Source organism: Ostrea edulis, chromosome 3, assembly GCF_947568905.1.
Source record: "Ostrea edulis chromosome 3, xbOstEdul1.1, whole genome shotgun sequence".
In the NCBI taxonomy this organism is placed as follows: domain Eukaryota; kingdom Metazoa; phylum Mollusca; class Bivalvia; order Ostreida; family Ostreidae; genus Ostrea; species Ostrea edulis.
The window spans coordinates 35610942-35631266 of NC_079166.1; the positions used below are offsets into that span (position 1 = coordinate 35610942).

General features: G+C 34.0%; 1 protein-coding gene across 3 annotated transcripts in view; it reads left to right on the plus strand.

Annotated features, from left to right (window-relative positions):
• Positions 1-19665, plus strand: part of LOC125675751 (uncharacterized) — a 67843-nt gene extending 48178 nt beyond the window's left edge. For 2 of the 3 annotated variants that reach the window (XM_048913540.2, XM_048913541.2), the window contains 6 exons: positions 104-265; positions 3828-4016; positions 4120-4311; positions 4412-4609; positions 15374-15592; positions 17251-19665. In XM_048913540.2, coding sequence (XP_048769497.1) covers positions 104-265; positions 3828-4016; positions 4120-4311; positions 4412-4609; positions 15374-15592; positions 17251-17441 — 1151 coding nt within the window. In that variant the 3' untranslated portion in view covers positions 17442-19665. Of the gene's footprint in view, positions 1-103; positions 266-3827; positions 4017-4119; positions 4312-4411; positions 4610-8907; positions 9456-15373; positions 15593-17250 lie in introns of those variants that run through there. The other variant, XM_048913542.1, reaches the window with a different exon arrangement.
• Positions 19666-20325: the final 660 nt, after the last annotated feature.

The following is a 20325-nucleotide window of genomic DNA, read 5'->3' on the forward strand; positions in this document are numbered from 1 at the left end:
CGAATTTCCAATGTTTCGGCTTGAGCATTACTGAAGACATATCATTTGTCAAACTGCGCATCTGGTTCATCAAAATTGGCACCGTATAAGTTTTACATTTCAGTTGACAGCACTGTGAACAGACCTGACAAATTAAAGATGGTGGAACAATCTTTGCTAAAGTTTATCGAGACACATTTTCCAGGGTCATCATCCTTTTCGTCACCTTCAATGCAAAAACAGTCGAGAACAGAGGCCGAGGTCTATCAATATCTTTTCAACATTGGTAATATCTTATATATTTTACGTCATTCAAGAAATATTTTATTAACATATGCATTTTTACATCTTCTTTAGTTTTCACAAACTGTGTAAACCTACTTGTTAACCCATGTGAAGATTTCTACGAGGTTCACAAGGAATTTCGAATTGCAAATATTTATCATTGTTATTCCGTCGTTTATTGTTTTGCAATGCCTAAAGCAACAAAGCAGTATAAATGTAACAAGATATATTATACAAAGCTGACTATTTTTGAATGTAAGTATAAAATTCATTTTAAAATAATCACAAGTTACAAGATTAATTATGAAACCTATGATAATCATTTAAAATAAGTGGTGGTCTTTAATGACCAGAAACAGACTGTTGGAATTCCTATGGACACGAATTTTGCTCCTTTGTTAGCTGACCTGTTTTTAATATTCATATGAAGTAGATTTTATGCAGAAACTTCAACCTGAGAAGAACAAAAATGCCTTGCTGTGGCCTTCAATTCGACATTTAGATCTATCGACGACGCTTTATCTATTAACAATAATAACTTCCATTCATATGTCGATTCGATATATCCCTGCAAGCTCGAAATAAAAGACACTACAGAATCGTTCACTTTTGCTTCATACTTATATATTTTATTGAAAGTAGATATTAACGACAAACTAAGAACTCTACTTTATTACAAATGAGATGATTTCAGCTTCTCCATCGTCAACTTCCCATATTTTTTAGCAATATCCCATCATCACCTGCATATGGTGTTTATATCTCTCAACTTATTCAAATCGAGACAAGTTACTGACAAACAAGTTGATGGTTCAGAGGTTTGAAGAGTCTCAATTAAAGTCAGCATTACGCAAATTATATGCTCGTTATAACGATCTGATTTGCCAATACCATTGGATCCAATGCTGTCTGACCTGTTTCATACCGATCTTGGCACACTGATATTGACTACGATAACTCCGTTTACCTGATCAGAATATAGGACTCACGGTGGGTATGATGCTTACTCCTAGGCATCAGATCCCGCCTCTGACGTGTCCAGAGATCCATGTTTCCTCAACTATCTATTTCATTTTCTTTATGGGATTGATGAGATTGACGACTGTTTGCTATATCCACCTTTCTTTTAAGAAAAATATTAACCTATGTTCATTTGATTTTTGATTTTTTTTTCTTTCTTTCTTTTTATGTATGTCTAATTAAGATATACTCAATTTCGGAATCAGAGAGCAAATGCAGGTATGTTAAGGCAGTTCATACTTCTTTTATTCACACAAACTGCATAAAATCTGTCCTATACAGAGGGTGGGACCTACTAACTTTTAAAAAAAACTATTTTGGTTGTTTACATAAAAACATATTGTATCATAACGTGACGAACATGCACTTCTGTATGACGTCATTGTATGACTGTTATAAATAGACCACGAATGTACCGTAATAAAAAATGGAAAAGTAACACGCTATTCCAGTATTTAAACATTGGTGTAACTGGGATAATGACTGTAAAACACCCACAGTTTATCAAAATTGCTGATAGAATCCTACTACTTTCAGAAAGACATGATATTTAAACACATCATCTAGCCTATGTTTTACATTTTACACTGATGCTATGCAGATTTCTTTGGAAGTTTTCCTAACAGTCTATTCTATCAATAACTGGCGAATACATTGGTTTATGACCTTTCACACAGTGTACCAAACATTTTTAAAAGTATGAGTCGTAGTGTGTTTCTTTCGCAGTTTTTCTTTTTCAGTTTGTGACAGAGGAAAATCGGATCGATCTTCTATAGTAAATATTTCGTCCGTTAAACAAAATTGTAAATGAATGAAATCAACGTATCTTCATAATATCAATAAATTCTCAGTGTTTCACATATATATTCCATATATCCCATGTCATATATTTCAAATTTTGTCGACATTTTCATGGCACACTTTAACAATTTCTTTAAATGTGTCAACGTCACTCGATTATGACGCCATCAGTTTACTTTCATATTAATCAGACACAAATTACCGGACAGTCAGTGTGATAATTCGTATTTCTTTGGATCTTAGTAGGTGCATGGTTTATTTTATGCATAAATAATATCCATTAATAAAACTTACATAAACATAAAATCGGAATTTAATATATACTTAGTGGTATGCTTATTTGAATTATGACGTCACACTGTTTCGCGTATTTTATCCAATTAAAGATTTCCATAACCTGAATTAACGTACCCCCTAACCATGCATACATTGATAATGTTGGGTAGATTTCCCCATAGTAGCTTTTTCCCCTGGAAAGATGGATATATAGTATATTAACCCCAAACAGAAAAGATGTCATTTAGCAACATTGTCCTATAATAACGATTCCCCTCCCGCTTTTAAAATAGAGCTTTAAATCGGTACTTTAAACTTAGTGCGTATTTTTGAATGACAAATACATACAATTAACAAAATGTTTTATTATTGTCCACTTTTAGTGAAAATCGAAGAACGTTTATTTAAGCATGTTTACCCGCCTGTTTGTCTTTGAAATTTAATTCCATATGATATCTCTAATGGTCCTTGAGTGTTACAATGAAATTAATATTATGAATCCTTATAACTCAAATATGACCATAATGATAAGATCAATACCAAGGTATAAGAACACATTAAAATGTTGAAGATTCGAAGTTATATTTCATTCTCTTTGAAACTTTTGCAATGGATTTCGAAATTTCTATGGGAAAAGTGAAGACAACGAACAGTGATCATTCTCGAAATAAGGACCACAAAACTAAGAGTTGGGAAAACACGGACCTCTGGACAAACCAGTCGTTGGATCAGGTACCTAGGAGAAGTAAGCATCCTCTATCGACCAGTTTCACCCACGGTGAGTCCTCTATCTTGTTCAGGTAAACCGAGTAAGCTGTATCTTGATCAGGTAAACGAAGTAATCCGTAGTAAAAATCAGTACATGTAGATAAAACAAAAACGGCCTAACTTATATCGTATGAATTACGTCAGACACCATTTGACCTTTAACAGGTTGTACTTGAAACAAACATCTTTATAACGACCATAAACTTTGTGAAATTCTTACTTTAAACGAGACTGTTCAAACTCTGTAACATCCATCTGTCTCAATTTAAATATTGATAGTACGCAGAACATGTCCTCACGTATCGAATCAGTTGAGAGACATACAAAAACATTTACACGTCATAATAGAATACTGCTACATAACTTTGGGTTGATGATGGAGAAGCTGAATTTATCTGGTCTGTCATAACGTTGACTTGTTGTCACGTTACCGTTGATATCTATGTTCAATAAACTATCCAAATATGAAGCAGAAATGAAAGACTGTGGTGGGTTTTTTTAAAATTCAATATAGGTACAAAAACTAGTTTACAGTAATGAAATAAAACTGACCTTTATTAAGTATTACGCAGTAAAAATATTACAGTAATAGTACTACTGTTTTATGAAACAAACCACTTTGATTACTATTTGATGTACATGAAATCAATTGAGTTTATAAAATGCGACATACTGTTTTATCAGAAATTGATTTTCAGAAGAATCTATTCAGTTTGTTGTCCACCATGTTGAAGAAATGAACAGTTACGCTATTAAAGTTTGTGGAAAGCAAAATGTGGGTAGAGAAGTACACATTATCTCCAAGGATGATGGGATTGATTCTACTCTTGTCATCAATAATCAAGCTCGAAAAGGCATAAAGAAGTTCCTGGACGAAAATCCATCAGGTATGGTTCAATAGATATATGAAGAATTAAACGGTATGTGGTTTAACAGAATTTAGAGATCATATGTACGGAGTTTTAATCTGGTTCATGTTTTTTTACTTAGGTGAGATTGATGTCATTCTGCAAATACAAGATGATTCAACTAGAGCATGTCTCGAGAGTTACCTTACTGCGCAAATGGAACGTGTAAACGTCAATTTTCTTCAAGGCGGGAACACTCCAACACATCCTTGGGTATTCGTTTGTGATACATTCGACGAAGATAAGTTTTTAAAACTAAAGGACGATTCAAAGGGTAATCCTAATGATTTCAATATAACGTTGATAAATTACGTGGATTTGTCTAATTACGGTAGATAGATTGTATTTCTTACAATTCAAAAACACCATTTCAGACTATGGATCCATGCTCTTAAATGTGCATGGCTGTCAAACTTTACCTATAGAGGCAAAGATCAGGGATATAGGCAAGGACGATGACAAAACCATTCATCTATGTTTGAGGATTTCTGAAATTGACGATAGCTTGTATATGAATGATTGCGCAAAACACGAACTCCGAAGAATTATGGAATCGATTGGAAATGTCGCAGGTATGTGTAACTGTACAAAGAAACATTTTTGTGTGTACTGTACATCCATTTGTAGCCTTATCTTCTCCTGAATTCTTCTATGCTAAGTTATATATTATTCATAATGAAAATTGGCATACATTTTTTTAGATGAAAAGGTGAAAATAACAAACGGTGATCAATCTCGCAATTCCTATAAAGAATACAAAGTTAAGGGCAGCGCAAACACAGAGTCCCGGAAATACCATAATTCGAGAGCAGATTTAAGTCAAATTTTGATTACATATGTCTTAAGATTTATGTAGCAAAGATGTTTATAAAAAAAACTGCAGGTTTATAAAACAAAATTCAGATGCAAATATCTACTAAAAATTTTATTTGTTTATGAAAATTATTTCAAAAGTTAGCTGGATTTCAAATTCAGACTTACGTCTATTTTCAGTTTATGGTCTTTGCTTCAGAGTTGCCATCAGGTGCCTGCATAGGCTATATTATAAGAAATAGGGATTCCAAACTAGACAAGATCAAGTTCGAATAGCTAAGAGGAAAACGGAATCTTAAGACAACCTCAATGTTCCTCTAATAGGCCTTTGGAAGCAATAACTTTCTTCATATAAATACTACATTTACGGCCTGATGACCGCGATTCAATAACCTGTTAAATTCTCATCGATCTATTGTTATGCCACAGCATCGAAAAATAGGTGCATGTTGTTTTTGTCTGGCTATCTGTACAAAACTTTACATGTTCTTGTAACTTTTGAATGGTGAGTACTATGACTCATATTTCATATATACATTTATTATGACAAAATCATTCAATTGGTACCAATGGTTTTGCCCTTATGGCCTTGACATTACTGTTTGACCTACTTTTACGAAAAGTTCATCTAGCAATATCTCCAGGACTATATTTGGTAGAACTTTCACATTATAGGCAGATTTCTTATGACAAGACCTTATAATTGATACAATGATTTTCTACCTTGGAACTTGACCCACATTTCAAACATTCAACCTTGCTAATATCGTTTGTATGTTGAGTGATAGGGCTGTCATATTCATAGGTAAATTTTTTGTGACAAAATTACCAAATGTTTGACCTCTTGACCTTGGAGAGTTACTTTGTTGCATACCATCTCTTCTAATATTCAGCATGATTCAACATTTTTAATCTTTAATCTTCATTAAGCCATAAAATGATTGAGGATTGAATCCAATAAATTACACTTTAAAAAGTAAAACTCACAAATATCTACCAATAAGAATTTTTTTTCTGTTCTATGGAAACTTTTGTTTGCACCTATAAGAAACTGTATGACAGAATCAAGATCCCGTCATTTGTCCTGAAAATATACTTTGCTTAGAACCTTATTTTCAATGCAATATTGTTCTCACTTATCGTTAAAGCTAAACTTATTGAATAAAACTTCGCACAAACATTTTTATAAACAATATTTAGATATTGTACATAAAAAACTAGGTTTAAATGAATTCATGCAAGTTACCATGATAATAAGCGAATTTAGATATTTAGCAAATGTTATTTAAAAAATAGTTGATGAAAAATTACATTTTCAACAAATGATTTTAAAAAAACTCGAATGGAACTTTTCTCAGGCTCTTGAATTTTAATCTCGATGTTTAGGTGTATCATGACAGATTAAGATAACGAACAGCGATCAATTACATAACTCCTATAAGCAATACAATATAGATAGTTGGGCAAACTCGGACCCCTGGATACACCAGAGGTGGGATTAGGTGCTTAGAAGAAGTAAGCATTCCCTCTCGACCGGTCACACCCGCGTGAGCACTATATCTTGATCAGGTAAACGGAGTTATTCGTAGTCAAAATCAGTGAGTCAAGAACGGCTTAACAATCGGTATGAAACACGTCAGACAGCATTCGACCCAATGATATATTGTATTGACGAACTAGATCGTTATAACGACCACAGGATTTGCGAAATGTTGACTTACAATAGAGGCTGTTGAAACCCCTTTACCATCAACTCGTTTACCAGTAGGTTGCCTCGATTCAAAAAATGACTATGACCTGTCGAATCAGTTGAGATATATAAACACCATCTGCAGGTGATAATGGAATATTGCTACATAAATATGGGAAGTTGACGATGGAGAAACCGAAACCATCCCGTTTGTCATATCGCTTTATCAATGAATTTAGATGATAATGTGCGAAAGGAAAATTGGAGAGTAAAGTTGAAAACTTTAGAACCATTCTTATTGTACATAATTGGATTGCGATTTTATTTATGAAGATGGTTTCCAATGGCCTGTGTTAACACCAACACGTCGTTGCTATGGGATAACAATTTTTCAGTTATCTGGTGGCGCCCAGTTTTTATTGGTGGAAGAGAGAACTCAGATACAATGTACCTGAATAGAGACTACTGACTTTCCGAAAGTAAACTGGGAAACTTTCACTTATCAGCGCGAGCGGGATTCGAATCCGCGCCGACAGAGATGAGAGGCCGAGTGATTGTGAGCGCAATCTCTAACCACTAGGCCACGGAGGCCCCGACTATGTGACCTGTACCTTCTGTTACATATGCATGTATAGGCTATGCGAATAATAACACATTGGATATGACATTTAATAGCAAATATTGAATGGATTTGTGATTCGTGTATCAAGGCATAGCTGAAAACGTCTACAATTCCCAAACATTAGTAAAATGATATTCTCTTAATATCCTAAAGGTACAAAATTTGCCCATGTGAATCTCTGTGGTTTAATGAATAAACTGGACCAAATCAGAATTTTACAACAACAAAAAACAAAATGCGATTTTTTATGTTCTGGCAAACTCTGAAATTAAACTAGATTCAAATATCACAGATTCTGAATTACAAGTAAACAGGTACCACATTGTACGCAGAAAGCGCAATAGACATGGAGGAGGGATCGAAATGTATATGAATATTAAAGAGAAATGGGTGTGAAATGTTTAAAATGCTTACTGTGGATATTAGATTAATGAACTCTCCGACGATAAGTATTGGGATGTGTATCGACCACTCAATTCAAAAGTTACAAAATATTCCAACACGCTCTTTAATTACATCTACGTAAACATGCACGATTTTTACAGTTCGTCATCTGGTGTAGTGCCAATAGATCTAAGTGATCATCACCTGGTATATGTAGTCTGAAAGAAAACTCTAAGTGTGACACACAAACTGATTTTATATTTGTGAATTACAGGGATCAGAAGAAATTAGACGAAAATTATTTTCTCAGGGATGTACGTGATATTGAATGGAACAGCACTGAATCATGCCACAATGTAAATTAAATGTGGTCAACATTTAAGAAGCTTTTAATGCAAATAGTTGACAAAATATTCCAGTCAAAGAGCGCCGTATCCGAGTCTATTCCAAAAATGAATAAACGACAACGTTCTATCTAAAAATCCGTTAAAGATCCCGCCACGAATCGGACGGAGTCTTATTTCCATTAGCAAGGAACCGCGTTGTAAAAATAATCGGTGATGCTTAAAGGGAATTTGCTGACAATGTGATAAATCAATACAGTGACAGACCTAAGGATATGTGGAAATAATTAAAGCAATTTTGACCCTCCAAATCTGCAGGCTCAACAGCATCCTATCTAGAAATTGATGGCGAAGTTGTTTCAGAGGCCTATAAAATTTTAAATGCCTTCAATGATTTTTTTTTTATGATATAGATCATAAATTGGCGACAAAGCTTTATCATTCACTCCCGAAAATCAAACAACTCTTGCTAAAAGGTTCATGTACAATTCTAAATATATCTATAAAATTTTTCAAAAAAAAAAGATTAAAGGCATGTCAAGTTCAAAAGCTACAGGAGTGGATGAAATCTCTGTAAAATTACTGAAAGTGAGTATTGATGTTGTAGCTGACATATTCTGTTTCATCGGGAATTTCTCTATACGGGAGGATGACGTTGTAAATGAACGGAAAAAAGCTAGTGTTACCCCGCTTTTCAAATCTGGGGATAATTTACATGTTAATAATTATATACCGGTATCTGTTTTATCTATCAGAAGCAAAATTACCGAAAGACATGCTTTTAACACTTTTTACGAGTATTTAAATGCAAATAATCTTTTAACAGATCATAAGTCAGGTTTCAGACCAAACATTCTTGCGAAACTCCTTTACTTAATATCATTGACAAATGTTGGAAAACATAGATAAAGGGAAACTTACAAGTGTATTTTTAATCAAATCAAGCAAAGCATTTGACACAGTTAACCATGATATATTGATGCACAGACATTTATTTTTTTTTCTTATCTGTGACAGGTGAAGATATCGAACAGTGACCAATCGCATAAATCCTATTAGTAATATACAATAGATAGTCGGGCAAATACGGACCCTTGGACACACTAGATGTGGGGTTAGGTGCTTAGGAGGAGTAAGCATCCACTGTTCACCGGTCATACCCGCCGTGACCCCTATTATCTTGATCAGCTAAACGGCGTTATTCGTAGTCAAAATCAGTGTGTCAAGAACGACCAAACAGTATGAAACATATCAGACAGCATTGGATCCAATGGAAGATTGTATTGGCAAACTAGATCATTACAACGAGCATATAATTTGCAAAATGCTGAATTTAAATGAGACTATTGCAACTCCTGTATCATTAACTTGTTTGTCAGTAGCTTCCCTCCAGTTAAGAACTGACCATACGTAGATCAAACGTTTGTGTATGGAATCAGTTGAGAGATATAAACAACATATGCAGGTGCCAATACAATATTGCTACATAAATATAGGAAGTTGACGATGGAGAAGCTGAAATTATCCCGTTTGTCATAAAGTTAAGTTATTAGTTTGCTGTTAATGTCTACTTTCAATAAAATATCAAGTATGAAGCAGAGTGAACGACTCTGTGGTGTCTTTTATTTCGAGATGGCAGGGAAAGATCGAATAGACATATGAATGAAAGTTATTGTTGTTAATAAATGAAAAGTCATCTATATATCTAAGTGTCGAATTGAATGCCACAACAAGAGATTTTTTCTCCCGTAGAAGTTTCTGAATACATTCTGCTTCATATGAATATAAAAACAGGTCAGCTATCACAAGACCACATTCATTCCCATGGGAATTCCAACAGACTGTTGGAAGACCTGATCATCAAAGACCACGAAGATATATTGTAAATGAGGAACTCTAGCATATTTTTATATAAATTTCAGAATACTTCTGCGTGGAGTCAGAGTGGTGTTTAACAGAGCAACTTTTTGGGCCACTGATCACTAGATGTGAAATTCCGTTTTCCATTATTGTTGAAGAAGCAACTGTCTATGATGTTAAAAAGTCAAGTTTCCATTTTATCGTTAGGAATGGTCGTGTAAAGTGTTGAAAAGTCATGGTTTTAATGCTGTTGGTCTGAGAATAGTTTTGCTATTTCAGGTTAACTAAAAGTGCTTTAGAATTTTTTAGAATGTAATCTAAAACATTGTTGTGACGTCAGTTCTTTGTCTTGACAGTACTTTATTTTTCATACGGTACTGAACATAGTCCAGTATTATTAAGAGCAGGCCAATATTATGAGAAATATGAGAAATATTGGACTGACAGTAAAAACCAGGAATAAAGACCATTCTTCGTTGTGCGAGAAAACATATTTATTATTTATCAAATACAATATTCAAGGAGTGAAATATTCCAGCAAATTATACGAAATGAGTGTTTCGTGTATAATCCGATTTTACTGTATATGAAATCGTTTAGGCACCACAGTTATAAATCCATGTCACAATCATTCATTTAAATACATGCACATTAAAGTCGCAAATTCACTGTTACATCCCCGGCAGTGATGTTTCTTTTCTCGATCCAAAGGAAACACCTTCATTGAGCTTCACTTTCTTCGGCTCCGGCGGGGACACTGGACGGTTTTTGAATCAAATCACTTACACTCGTGTAATTGTTCCTCGGAGGTGCGTTTGTAGTTGCGAATCGCAGATGACCTATGACCAGTTTTTTTCCGCTATAAGTTGCTCGTCAACACTCGCAGCATATGGGCGTGTGGCGGCAGTAGCCCGAAGAGAGTGATTTGTAAAAAAAAAAAAAAAAAAAAAAAAAAAAAAAAAAAAATCTAATCCTGCCTCTCTACACATTTTGGCCACAATCTGTTGCAGTTGATGTACCCCGACTGGGACCTCGTCGTACCATACATTCCCCAGAGGAGCGATTTTTGGTCTGAGATATAATGCATTGCATGTTCCACTACTGGGGCTACAAATGATTGAAAAGAAATTTGTATCCAACAAAAATTAAACAAAATAAACACTGAGAAAAATATTGTTAATATATTTAGGAGAATTTGTAGAAATAATGAATAATCTTACCGCAAACTCATGTACTTTTCAATCATCTGAATCCATTTCTTCAAGGCACCCGGACTGAATGCTAAAGGAGGACTGCGGCTTCTGTTTTATACCAGTTATAGACCTACGTGTCAGTATCATATTATTAGGGTTTCCAGAAAGGAACGGGGGAAATCAATGTTTTGTTTATCTAAAAGATTCTTTCCGAACACCCTTTACGTACCCTCATTCACCCAAAAAAGAAAACCAGTTTTGTTGAGTACAGTCTTCAGACAATAGAAGCATTCGAATCGCTTTCCATGAAGAACAAAACCCTTTTTGAGGAGTACCGTATTATGACAATTGAAATGATGAGCTAACTTTTTTTGTGAATTAAAGACAAGATTTGACCTCGTGTGTCATTAAAGTTTATGAATTCCTAATATATTAAATATTAAAAACAAATCAGAAACGAAAGGTGTAAATATATTTGTCTATACCAATGTATATTTGTACGTGAGTTGTTTTTTTTTGGGGGGGGGGGGTTGTGTGTGTGTGTGTGTGTATGTGCATTTAAATGCATTTGTTTTTAGATAGAACAATGCTACGCGGCTCGTGCCAGTCCCATATCTGACATAATAGACCATCGGAGTCTTGTATCCCTTACTTACACCACTTCTGGCATATGTAGTCGCACAGTAAGTTTGAAGTTTCTCCTTCACAACTGTCAATGTTTTCGAGAGGAGCAAAGATAGAGGCTTGGTAGATCAGTTCCTGGATCAAGCGATGTATCTTCGTTTATTAGGGTGTTATGTACTTTAGGAATCCAGTATAGGTTCGATAACTCATATTCATTCGACCCACCGATTGGGATACCAAATGTGCCTAAAACTGAAGCATGGTTTTGAAGGATTTCATCTAATGAAAGGGCAATTGGAGTATAAGTACGATCACCAAAAGTGACGTTAATGCCAAGTTTCGTTTAAAATAAGTTGTAATGATGATCAGCCATACGAACAAAGCTAGTGTTGTTACAAGCTTTGTCAGCGGGAACCAAAACATATTTCTCATGTAACCTATCTAATTCTTTTATCACTTCTGTTTTACTAAACACAGAAGGATAGACGGTAGGTACTTTTGTTTTAGGACGTCTTATGCGAGATTTTAATATTGATCTTATATTTTTAATCCATTCTTACAATGTATCAAGTTCTTTTTCATATTTAGCTTCTTTTTCACATTTAGCTCAGCGTATATGAAATATTGCAATGTGTCAAATGAAAATGGAGCATCTCAAAGGAAAATAGATGTTACCATCGGAGTCTCTCAGGGTTCTATATTGGGTCCTCTTATATGTATTCTTTTTGTAAATGACTACCCAACATGTTTCAAGCACTCCACAGTCAATATATATGCACATGTTTCTGCTAAATATTTAGATGTGATTGAGAGAAAATCAAAGGATGATCTTTTAAATTCTATGGAATGAATACGGATGTATATTTAATTGCCGTGATAAAATTTAGAAATTCAATTCAAAATTAAGGATTATCTCCCTCGTGCATAGCTCTTATCCTTAGACGAATTTGACTCCATTTTTTCTTTTTTTGGCACGCTGTTTTTGGCTATAATAGCTCTAAAACTTCATTGTTATTTCCGATTTCAAACATTTCGGTTGAGGATCACTGAAGAGATATTATTTGTCGAAATGCGCATCTGGTGCATCAAAATTGGTACCGTATAAGTTTTACATGGATAAGAGCAAATTGACAATGTATTTAATGAAAAGACAATGCATTTTGATAGGAACGTCACATAAATTATCGAAATGTAAAAAACGTTGTTGGTGATTTTTTTTTTTTTTTTTGAAAATGTTAAATATGCCAAACTTTTAGGTGTTTACATCGATGAATGTCTTTCATGGTCTCATTACACAGATGCCTTATGAACAGACTTAGTCAAAAACTAGGTGTTCTAGGGAGATTTTGTACTTTTGTGTCAAAGGAAGCACTGCTCAAAATTTACAATACCATTATTTTCTTCATTTTAAGGTAAGGTTTGAAACAACAGACGGATAGCTCTTGATATGTCTCAGTGCATTTCCGACTTTATGACGTCACAAAAAAAGATGAGTCACGACATAGTTGTGTCGTGGGAGATGTCATAATATTTACTTGTTTACTATCGCTATCAAGTGTCAAGCCACATATGTGTAAATCTCCATGACAAAATAATTAAAATGTTTCTCAAATGATCATATATAAATTATTTTCTTTGATATGATAAAAGTCTACATTTTTATGTATATAGTATGCGCTACGGTAATTTCCTTTTCATGTTGTGACCTTGAAATCAACCCTAATGGGCATCAGCATTTGGAGTATATGGAGAAAGTCACTTGTTTGTAAACACCGGCATGGTTCAGGTAAAAGATGATGATCGGTACCCGTTGCTGATATTTTTTGTGAAACAATGAGATGATCACATGTACTCTCTGCGAATCTCAAGTTGCAAGGAAGAGTAGGATTTAGTTTGATGCTGTTATTATCGATCATTGGTTTTGAATAGCATCCTAAAATTTGACAAGGTTCGACATTAACGAAGCTATGAATTTTAACGACATTCCCGAGCATATTTCTAAAATAAACCTTACTATGCTTTACCTCTCTAATTACATGTACTTCATATTTCAATGCTATGACATCTAATTGCGCCGATCGAGCGATTTATCGCATGAACTTGTGACCGATATGATCACGTAAGAGTAAAAGAGGGGGTCTTCTCTAATATATCTTAGAATATTCTTAATTTTGTCTAACGAACATCTGCTTAACGGCATGGATCTTATCGACGTCAAAACATATTTGTTAAGTGTCATTTTACTAACTTTACGTTAATCCCACTTCGAGACCCACCACTAACAGGGCTTTATACCATCGCGAAGGTGATAGTCGTCTGTTCAACTCAACCACATGTATGTAAACAAACATCAAGCTACAGAACAAGAAAAGGGAATTTATTATAAAGATGTAGTATGTAAGACAGGTTTGGGCTAATAAAACACGGACTATATGACAAAGCGGGATCGTGGAAAACCTGCCGGGAAATTGAAGATTTAGATATTGCATTGTATTGAATTTAGAAAAAAAAATCCAACATCTTAATTTCTAATAGATGCAGTGCTACAATGCTTGGCAAAGGAATACAAATATCATGTAAGGACTGATTTTGCAATCTGTTCATGCAGATGCTCAATGCACTCTTCAAAAGTTGAACTATTATAAAACCAAAGTGACAAGTCGCATAAATGAAATAATTCTTTCTAATCTGTTACTATGGAAACAAAGCCCGATTAGTAGTAATTTTATATGATTTTTAAAATGTTTATGGTCCAAATATTGTGTTTAAAGTGATTTTGTCTGACGTAGACCTTGTAAAGCTGCTCAATATGCATTTCTTATTGCCATGGCAACCAATTCAAATTTTATTACAGATATGAAAAGTGCTATTTTTGTGTTTTAAGATAATATTTCTTTACCAATTTATATAATCTGATAGATAATACTCTTTTTAAAAAATTTACCAGCCTTTACCCCCATATGTTTGCCTCGTGTAGTTTTTTTACCACTAATATTCCCTTTTCTATAAGGATCCCGAAAATGTAAAACTTCAAAAATTAAGCCCATCTGGTCAAAGAACACACGGGCATATTTTTTAAAAAGTAATTTTTTAAAAGATAAATTCCTATTGAACATACTGATATGCAACATGACTTTGTTTGCTACATGTCAAAATGTCGCAAACCTTACCTTAATTATTGTTGTACAGTATGGCAGGATGCAAAGAACAAGACAAGTATTGATAGGCTTTTTAAATTACGAAAGAGAGCAGGAAGGATCATTTCACACATCAAAGTACCTCGTTCAGTGTCAACTTCTTGTATGCTATCAAATTTGACGTGGGTGCCTTTGTTTGACTACTTTATGTATCGAAAATTATTCTTGTGTTTAAGTTTTGCAACATATGACCCCATAGTATTTGATTGTTTTTAGATTTGTGAATGAGGTAAAGACAAGAAATACAAGTCATAGCTCAAATAATTTTATTGATGTGACAAGAGCCAAAACAGAATATTTTAGAAGACCTTTTATCATTTCAGCAGCAATTATATAGAACCCATTACCAGATTTTATTAGAAAGTGCACAACTATCACATCTTTTAAATCTCAAACATTATTTTGATCCTCAATAATGCTCGTGTGCTAATTGTCTCTTTTTATGTAGGTCTTATATGTATGTACATAAATTGTGATATCCCCATGCTTTGTGATATATGTTCTCGATATGTGTGTATGTTATAGAGAGGACCACAATGTAAATTAGTTTGTATAGCTAACTGTGCAATCCTGAATAAATAATGGATATTACAATTATTATTATTCAAGCTGTGCCTTTTCAACATCCGAAACCAATTCACATCAAATACCTTGCAAACCTTTCAAAGAAAGCATTCTCGAACTTCATGGAGAAATACATTACAAGGATTGAACCAATTTGGAGTAATGAGGAAGATTGCAAAGAAGGATCTCTCTGTATTGTAGTATGTTTCACACTTTCTCGTCCTCAGGTTGACATTGCTGCCGTCGTTCGAATTACACAACAGGGTAAATTATCTATATTTGTATGAAATCTAGTGTGGATGTTACAAATAATATTTTAAAAAACATCAAATATCTTTTCATATAATTGAATAATTTCGATTTTAGTGACTTACTGATATTCAACTATATATATATATATATATATATATATATATATATATATATATATATATATATCATGTTCGCCTCCACATACTTTTGAGTGAATATAACATTTGATTTTCTAACATCAAATCAATATTGGTACGATTTGGTATTTTATTTTTATTTTTTGGTCGTCAAATGAAATTTCACACCTCCATCATTTTCGCCCAGGTCTTGTATCTAGCTATAAAAGTTGATAGAAAAGGGCATGTTTGATGGGCTTTAGTAGCCTGTTTCGGTGATTTTATTTATTCAGTCATATAGTAAAACATCATTTTTTATTATATCCGGACTCGTGAACATTGTTACAAGAAAGGTTATCAATGGCTGTCTAGGCGTTGGACAATAATTAAAGTTTTCAGTGTTTCCGATATATAACAGTTAGACTTGTCAGTTGAGGTGGTGTATTCAAAATTTAAAGTGTTTAGTATTTGGATAGTGCACTGGTTAGAGCTGCCCATCATTACACAAGTTAAGGTTGGTTGTCTACGCGGTGTGCAAAAGTTCAGCTACAGTGCGAAGGTTTACAGCTAGCTGTCTTTCTAGCCGGTAAATGTAGTTTAAAGTAGTTAGTGTTTCCTATATCCGGTGTACAAGTGTTAGTGTTATCAGTTTAGCTGGTGTATAGATACAAACTTTCTAATATAAATGTCTTTTGATTATGATATTTATCTATGCTTGTCGCCCTCTACTTCTGCAGGTTTGTAACTTTGACATTGCTGAAATTGATATACACTCCAACTACCCGATCTGTTTACGTCCTGAAGAAGATATTAGAATATTAAATCCACAAGAATGGATGAAATTTAATTAATTTTGCAAGTCGACTTATCGACCTCCATATCATATATCCATATAAAGAATATTAGATTTGACAATATTTAAAACGATGCATTTTCGACTGTTTACGTATCGATCCTATATATTCATATAGACATATAGTTATAACATTGATATGATTTGATTCTAAAATATGACTTCACATTGTCATTAGACGCAGTATAGAAACCTTTCCTATCAGTCATTCGTAGTTTATTATTATTGTTATCATTATTATTATCATTTTGTTAAACTCTATAGGAACTACACTACCGTATGTTATCCTAGATTGAAATATATGGTAAAGTATAGTGTACTTTCAAATTTGAAGAACATTTCATAACTGTTTAAAACAAATATCATAGAGACATACAGTTAGAAATGCGGATCACAAAGTAGGAAATGGCATAGAAAATAGACATTTCTGGATGTGGTTATCGAAATCTTGCCGTTGCGACATCCCTACACAACGAGCATTTTATCGCCTTCTGATAAATAGTAGATTGTTTATTACTGCAAGCTATATAATCCTTTATCATTGATGATATTGGTACTTATTCAAACGAAAAATATGTCTAAACAAATTTCCTTTGCACTAGAAACAGCAATTTCTAGATCAATGTTACATGCATTCACAAATATATATGCAAGCTGATACTCACACAATGTACCACCATATTTTGAATATTATATTTCAGACTGTAAGAACATGCTTGTTGTGATCCAGAACTGTCGAGAAGGAATATCACCAGGGCCAATGTTGAAGTATAATTCAAGTGAAAACTTCATAGATTTTACCAACATCCTGTCCGAGGATGGCGAGTGTTACGATTGCCGTACCAATTCTCTGGCTGCAGAGAAAATTCAGGCTTTCATCGACAATAACTAGAACGCCTGTTGTATTTTTGATATGTTTGATAACAATTCATTGTATACATTATATATTCTTTGTAGAGATATTTACTTTCTGTATGAAGTGTAAGAAATAGTAAGAATATAGTGAAAACATATGAAAAGATAGTGCACATGTATGTAAAATATAGCGGATATGTGAAATATGCATAGCATCCTTTTGAAACATGTTGTGCATATAAAAGATAGTATATGTGAAAAGGATAGTGTACATATAAAACATACTATACATGCAAAACAGTGTATATGTAAATAATAGTGAACCTAGTATGTTATCCTCAATATCTCAAAGAATCTTGTGGGTATAGAGAAACTTACACAAATCATAACGAGGGGAGAATAGTGATTGATTTAAGAACACATTATTGTTATTAATTATGTTAGTTTCAAATTATCATCAGTTTATGGGCTACATGTACACATATAAAGCATTTGCAGATATACGGTATTTGTATTTGAAAGATGTAAAGAAATGGTTTTGTCCTATGTACTTGATTAGTATTACCATATTGTTCTGACGGATAAAAATAGACATATTGTCCAGTGCCAAAAACACCATTGTGTTAAACTCCCGACGAATGTAACGTGTGACTATTTCTGTTTGATTAGGGTTTAGAAAAATATTACTACATGTATAGACAAATTGTTATGTTTAGTCTTCCAAAAGCGGAAAACCCCAATTGGTTTGCTTGTTTAATTGCTTTATATCCCTTTAACGTATGTAATTTATATAATTAGCTTTTTGTTTATTTGTTTTACATTCCTTCGAGAATATTTCACTCATATTGAGACGTCGCTAGCTATGAGTAAAGTACCACAAATTGGCGCTCGTTGTCGTACAAGTGAGATGTCTTTAATGTCCAAACGCCTGTTGCGACACGGTACCTCCCTTTATAAGGTCATATCTGAAAGAAGAAAAATATGGTTTGAGTCGGATTGCCTCTTCAACGTCCGAGGTTTTTACATTCAATCTTTTTCACACCTACACGTATATTTCATAATTGCAATTAAGTAAACATTTTCCAACATGTTTTAATTATCTATATTATTACTGCATTAATGACAAACTGACAACTCAACTGTATGATAAATGGGATGATGTCAGCTTCTCCGTCGTCAACTTCCCATATTTATGTAGCAATATTCCATTATCACCTGCATATGGTGTTTATATCGGTCAACTTATTCCATACGCAAGAGATTTTTCTGCGTATAGTCAGTTTTTAAATCGAGGCAAGTTACTGACAAACAAGTTGATGGTACAGGGGTTTCAACAGTCTGGATTGAAGTCAGTATTTCGTAAATGCTATGGTCGTTATAACGATCTAGTTCGTAAATACAACCTATCATTGGGTTAAATGCTGTCTGACATGTTTCATACCGATTGTTAGGCCGTTCTTGGCACACTGATTTTGACTACGGATAACTCCGTTTACCTGATCAGGATATAGGGCTCACGGCGGGTGTGACCGGTCGACAGGGGATGCTAACTCCTCCTAGTCACCTAATCCCACATCTGGTGTATGCAGGGGTTTGTGTTTGCCCAACTATCGATTTTGTATTGCCTATAGGAGTTATGAGATTGATCACTGTTCGTTATCTTCACCTTTCACTCTGTAAAATGATGAGGAAATTTGAAACTCAATTAAATGTTCTGACTTGCGTATATGGTATACTTACGAAATAAATTTCATTTTTGAAAATACATGAAGGCATGAACTGCAACGCCTTAAATTTACTCCAGCATACTTCATGAAGCGCGTTAGCGCGTCATGAAAACCATGCTAGCGTGCAGCGTTGCTGTTCATGTCCTCGGGTATTTTCAAACTGAAATTTATTTTTTATTCAGATCTTACTTTCATTGATGTCGAACTTCCTCGGTGTTATAATAGTTGCACTATATTTATACCAAGAATCATACGCACATCGAGCACATAAATGAGGGTATGGCTATCATTTTTATTGATAAAGATAGGCAAACACAATGGAAATGATAAAAGTACAGTTCAGCCAATTTGGTTCCTATCACTTTGATGTACGACCAGATAGGTCGTACACACTCATTTTGATCCGCTGATAAATGAACAAAACTCCGAGTGACACCCCAATTATTGTTATCTGCATGTACATATTTGAATTGTCATAATTGATAAAACATCAATTGTCTTGCTTCTACCCAGAGCTTGAAATTCCCCAAACAATAAAAATAAACGTATCAAGAACTAATTGTAGATTGTACATATTAGTGACATTTTATACATGAAAATAACTTATCATCTTAAAACTTGCTATACATATTTTACTTCAGTTGACAGTATAAAAAAAAGAATCCGCATGTTTGCAAATAATCTAGATTACTTCTCACTTTTGCTATCTTTTGGTTTTAAGCAAGCCGATACTATGGTCGAATACCTCTGATATGTGTACCAGTTCCCTTCAGTATGATGTTCAATCTATTAACAACATATATATAAAGACGATTGGATGATTCGATACGCAAAAGCCTGCTCTGCATATGACCAGTTTTTTAAAAAGAGGCAGGCTATTGATAAACAAGTTGATGGTACAGGGGTTTCAACAACAGTCTCGTTTAAAGTCGGCATTTTGCCAATTATATGGTCGTTATAACAATCTAGTTTGCCAATACAACCTATCATTGGGTTAAATGCTGTTTGATGTTTTTCATACCGATTGTTAGACCGTTCTTGGTACACTGATTTTGACTACGGATACCTCCGTTTACCTGATCAAGATATAGGGTTCACGGCCGGTGTGACTGGTCGACAGGGGATCCTTACTCCTTCTAAGCACCTGATCCCACCCTTGGTATATCCAGGGGTCTATGTGTGCCCAAATCAAAA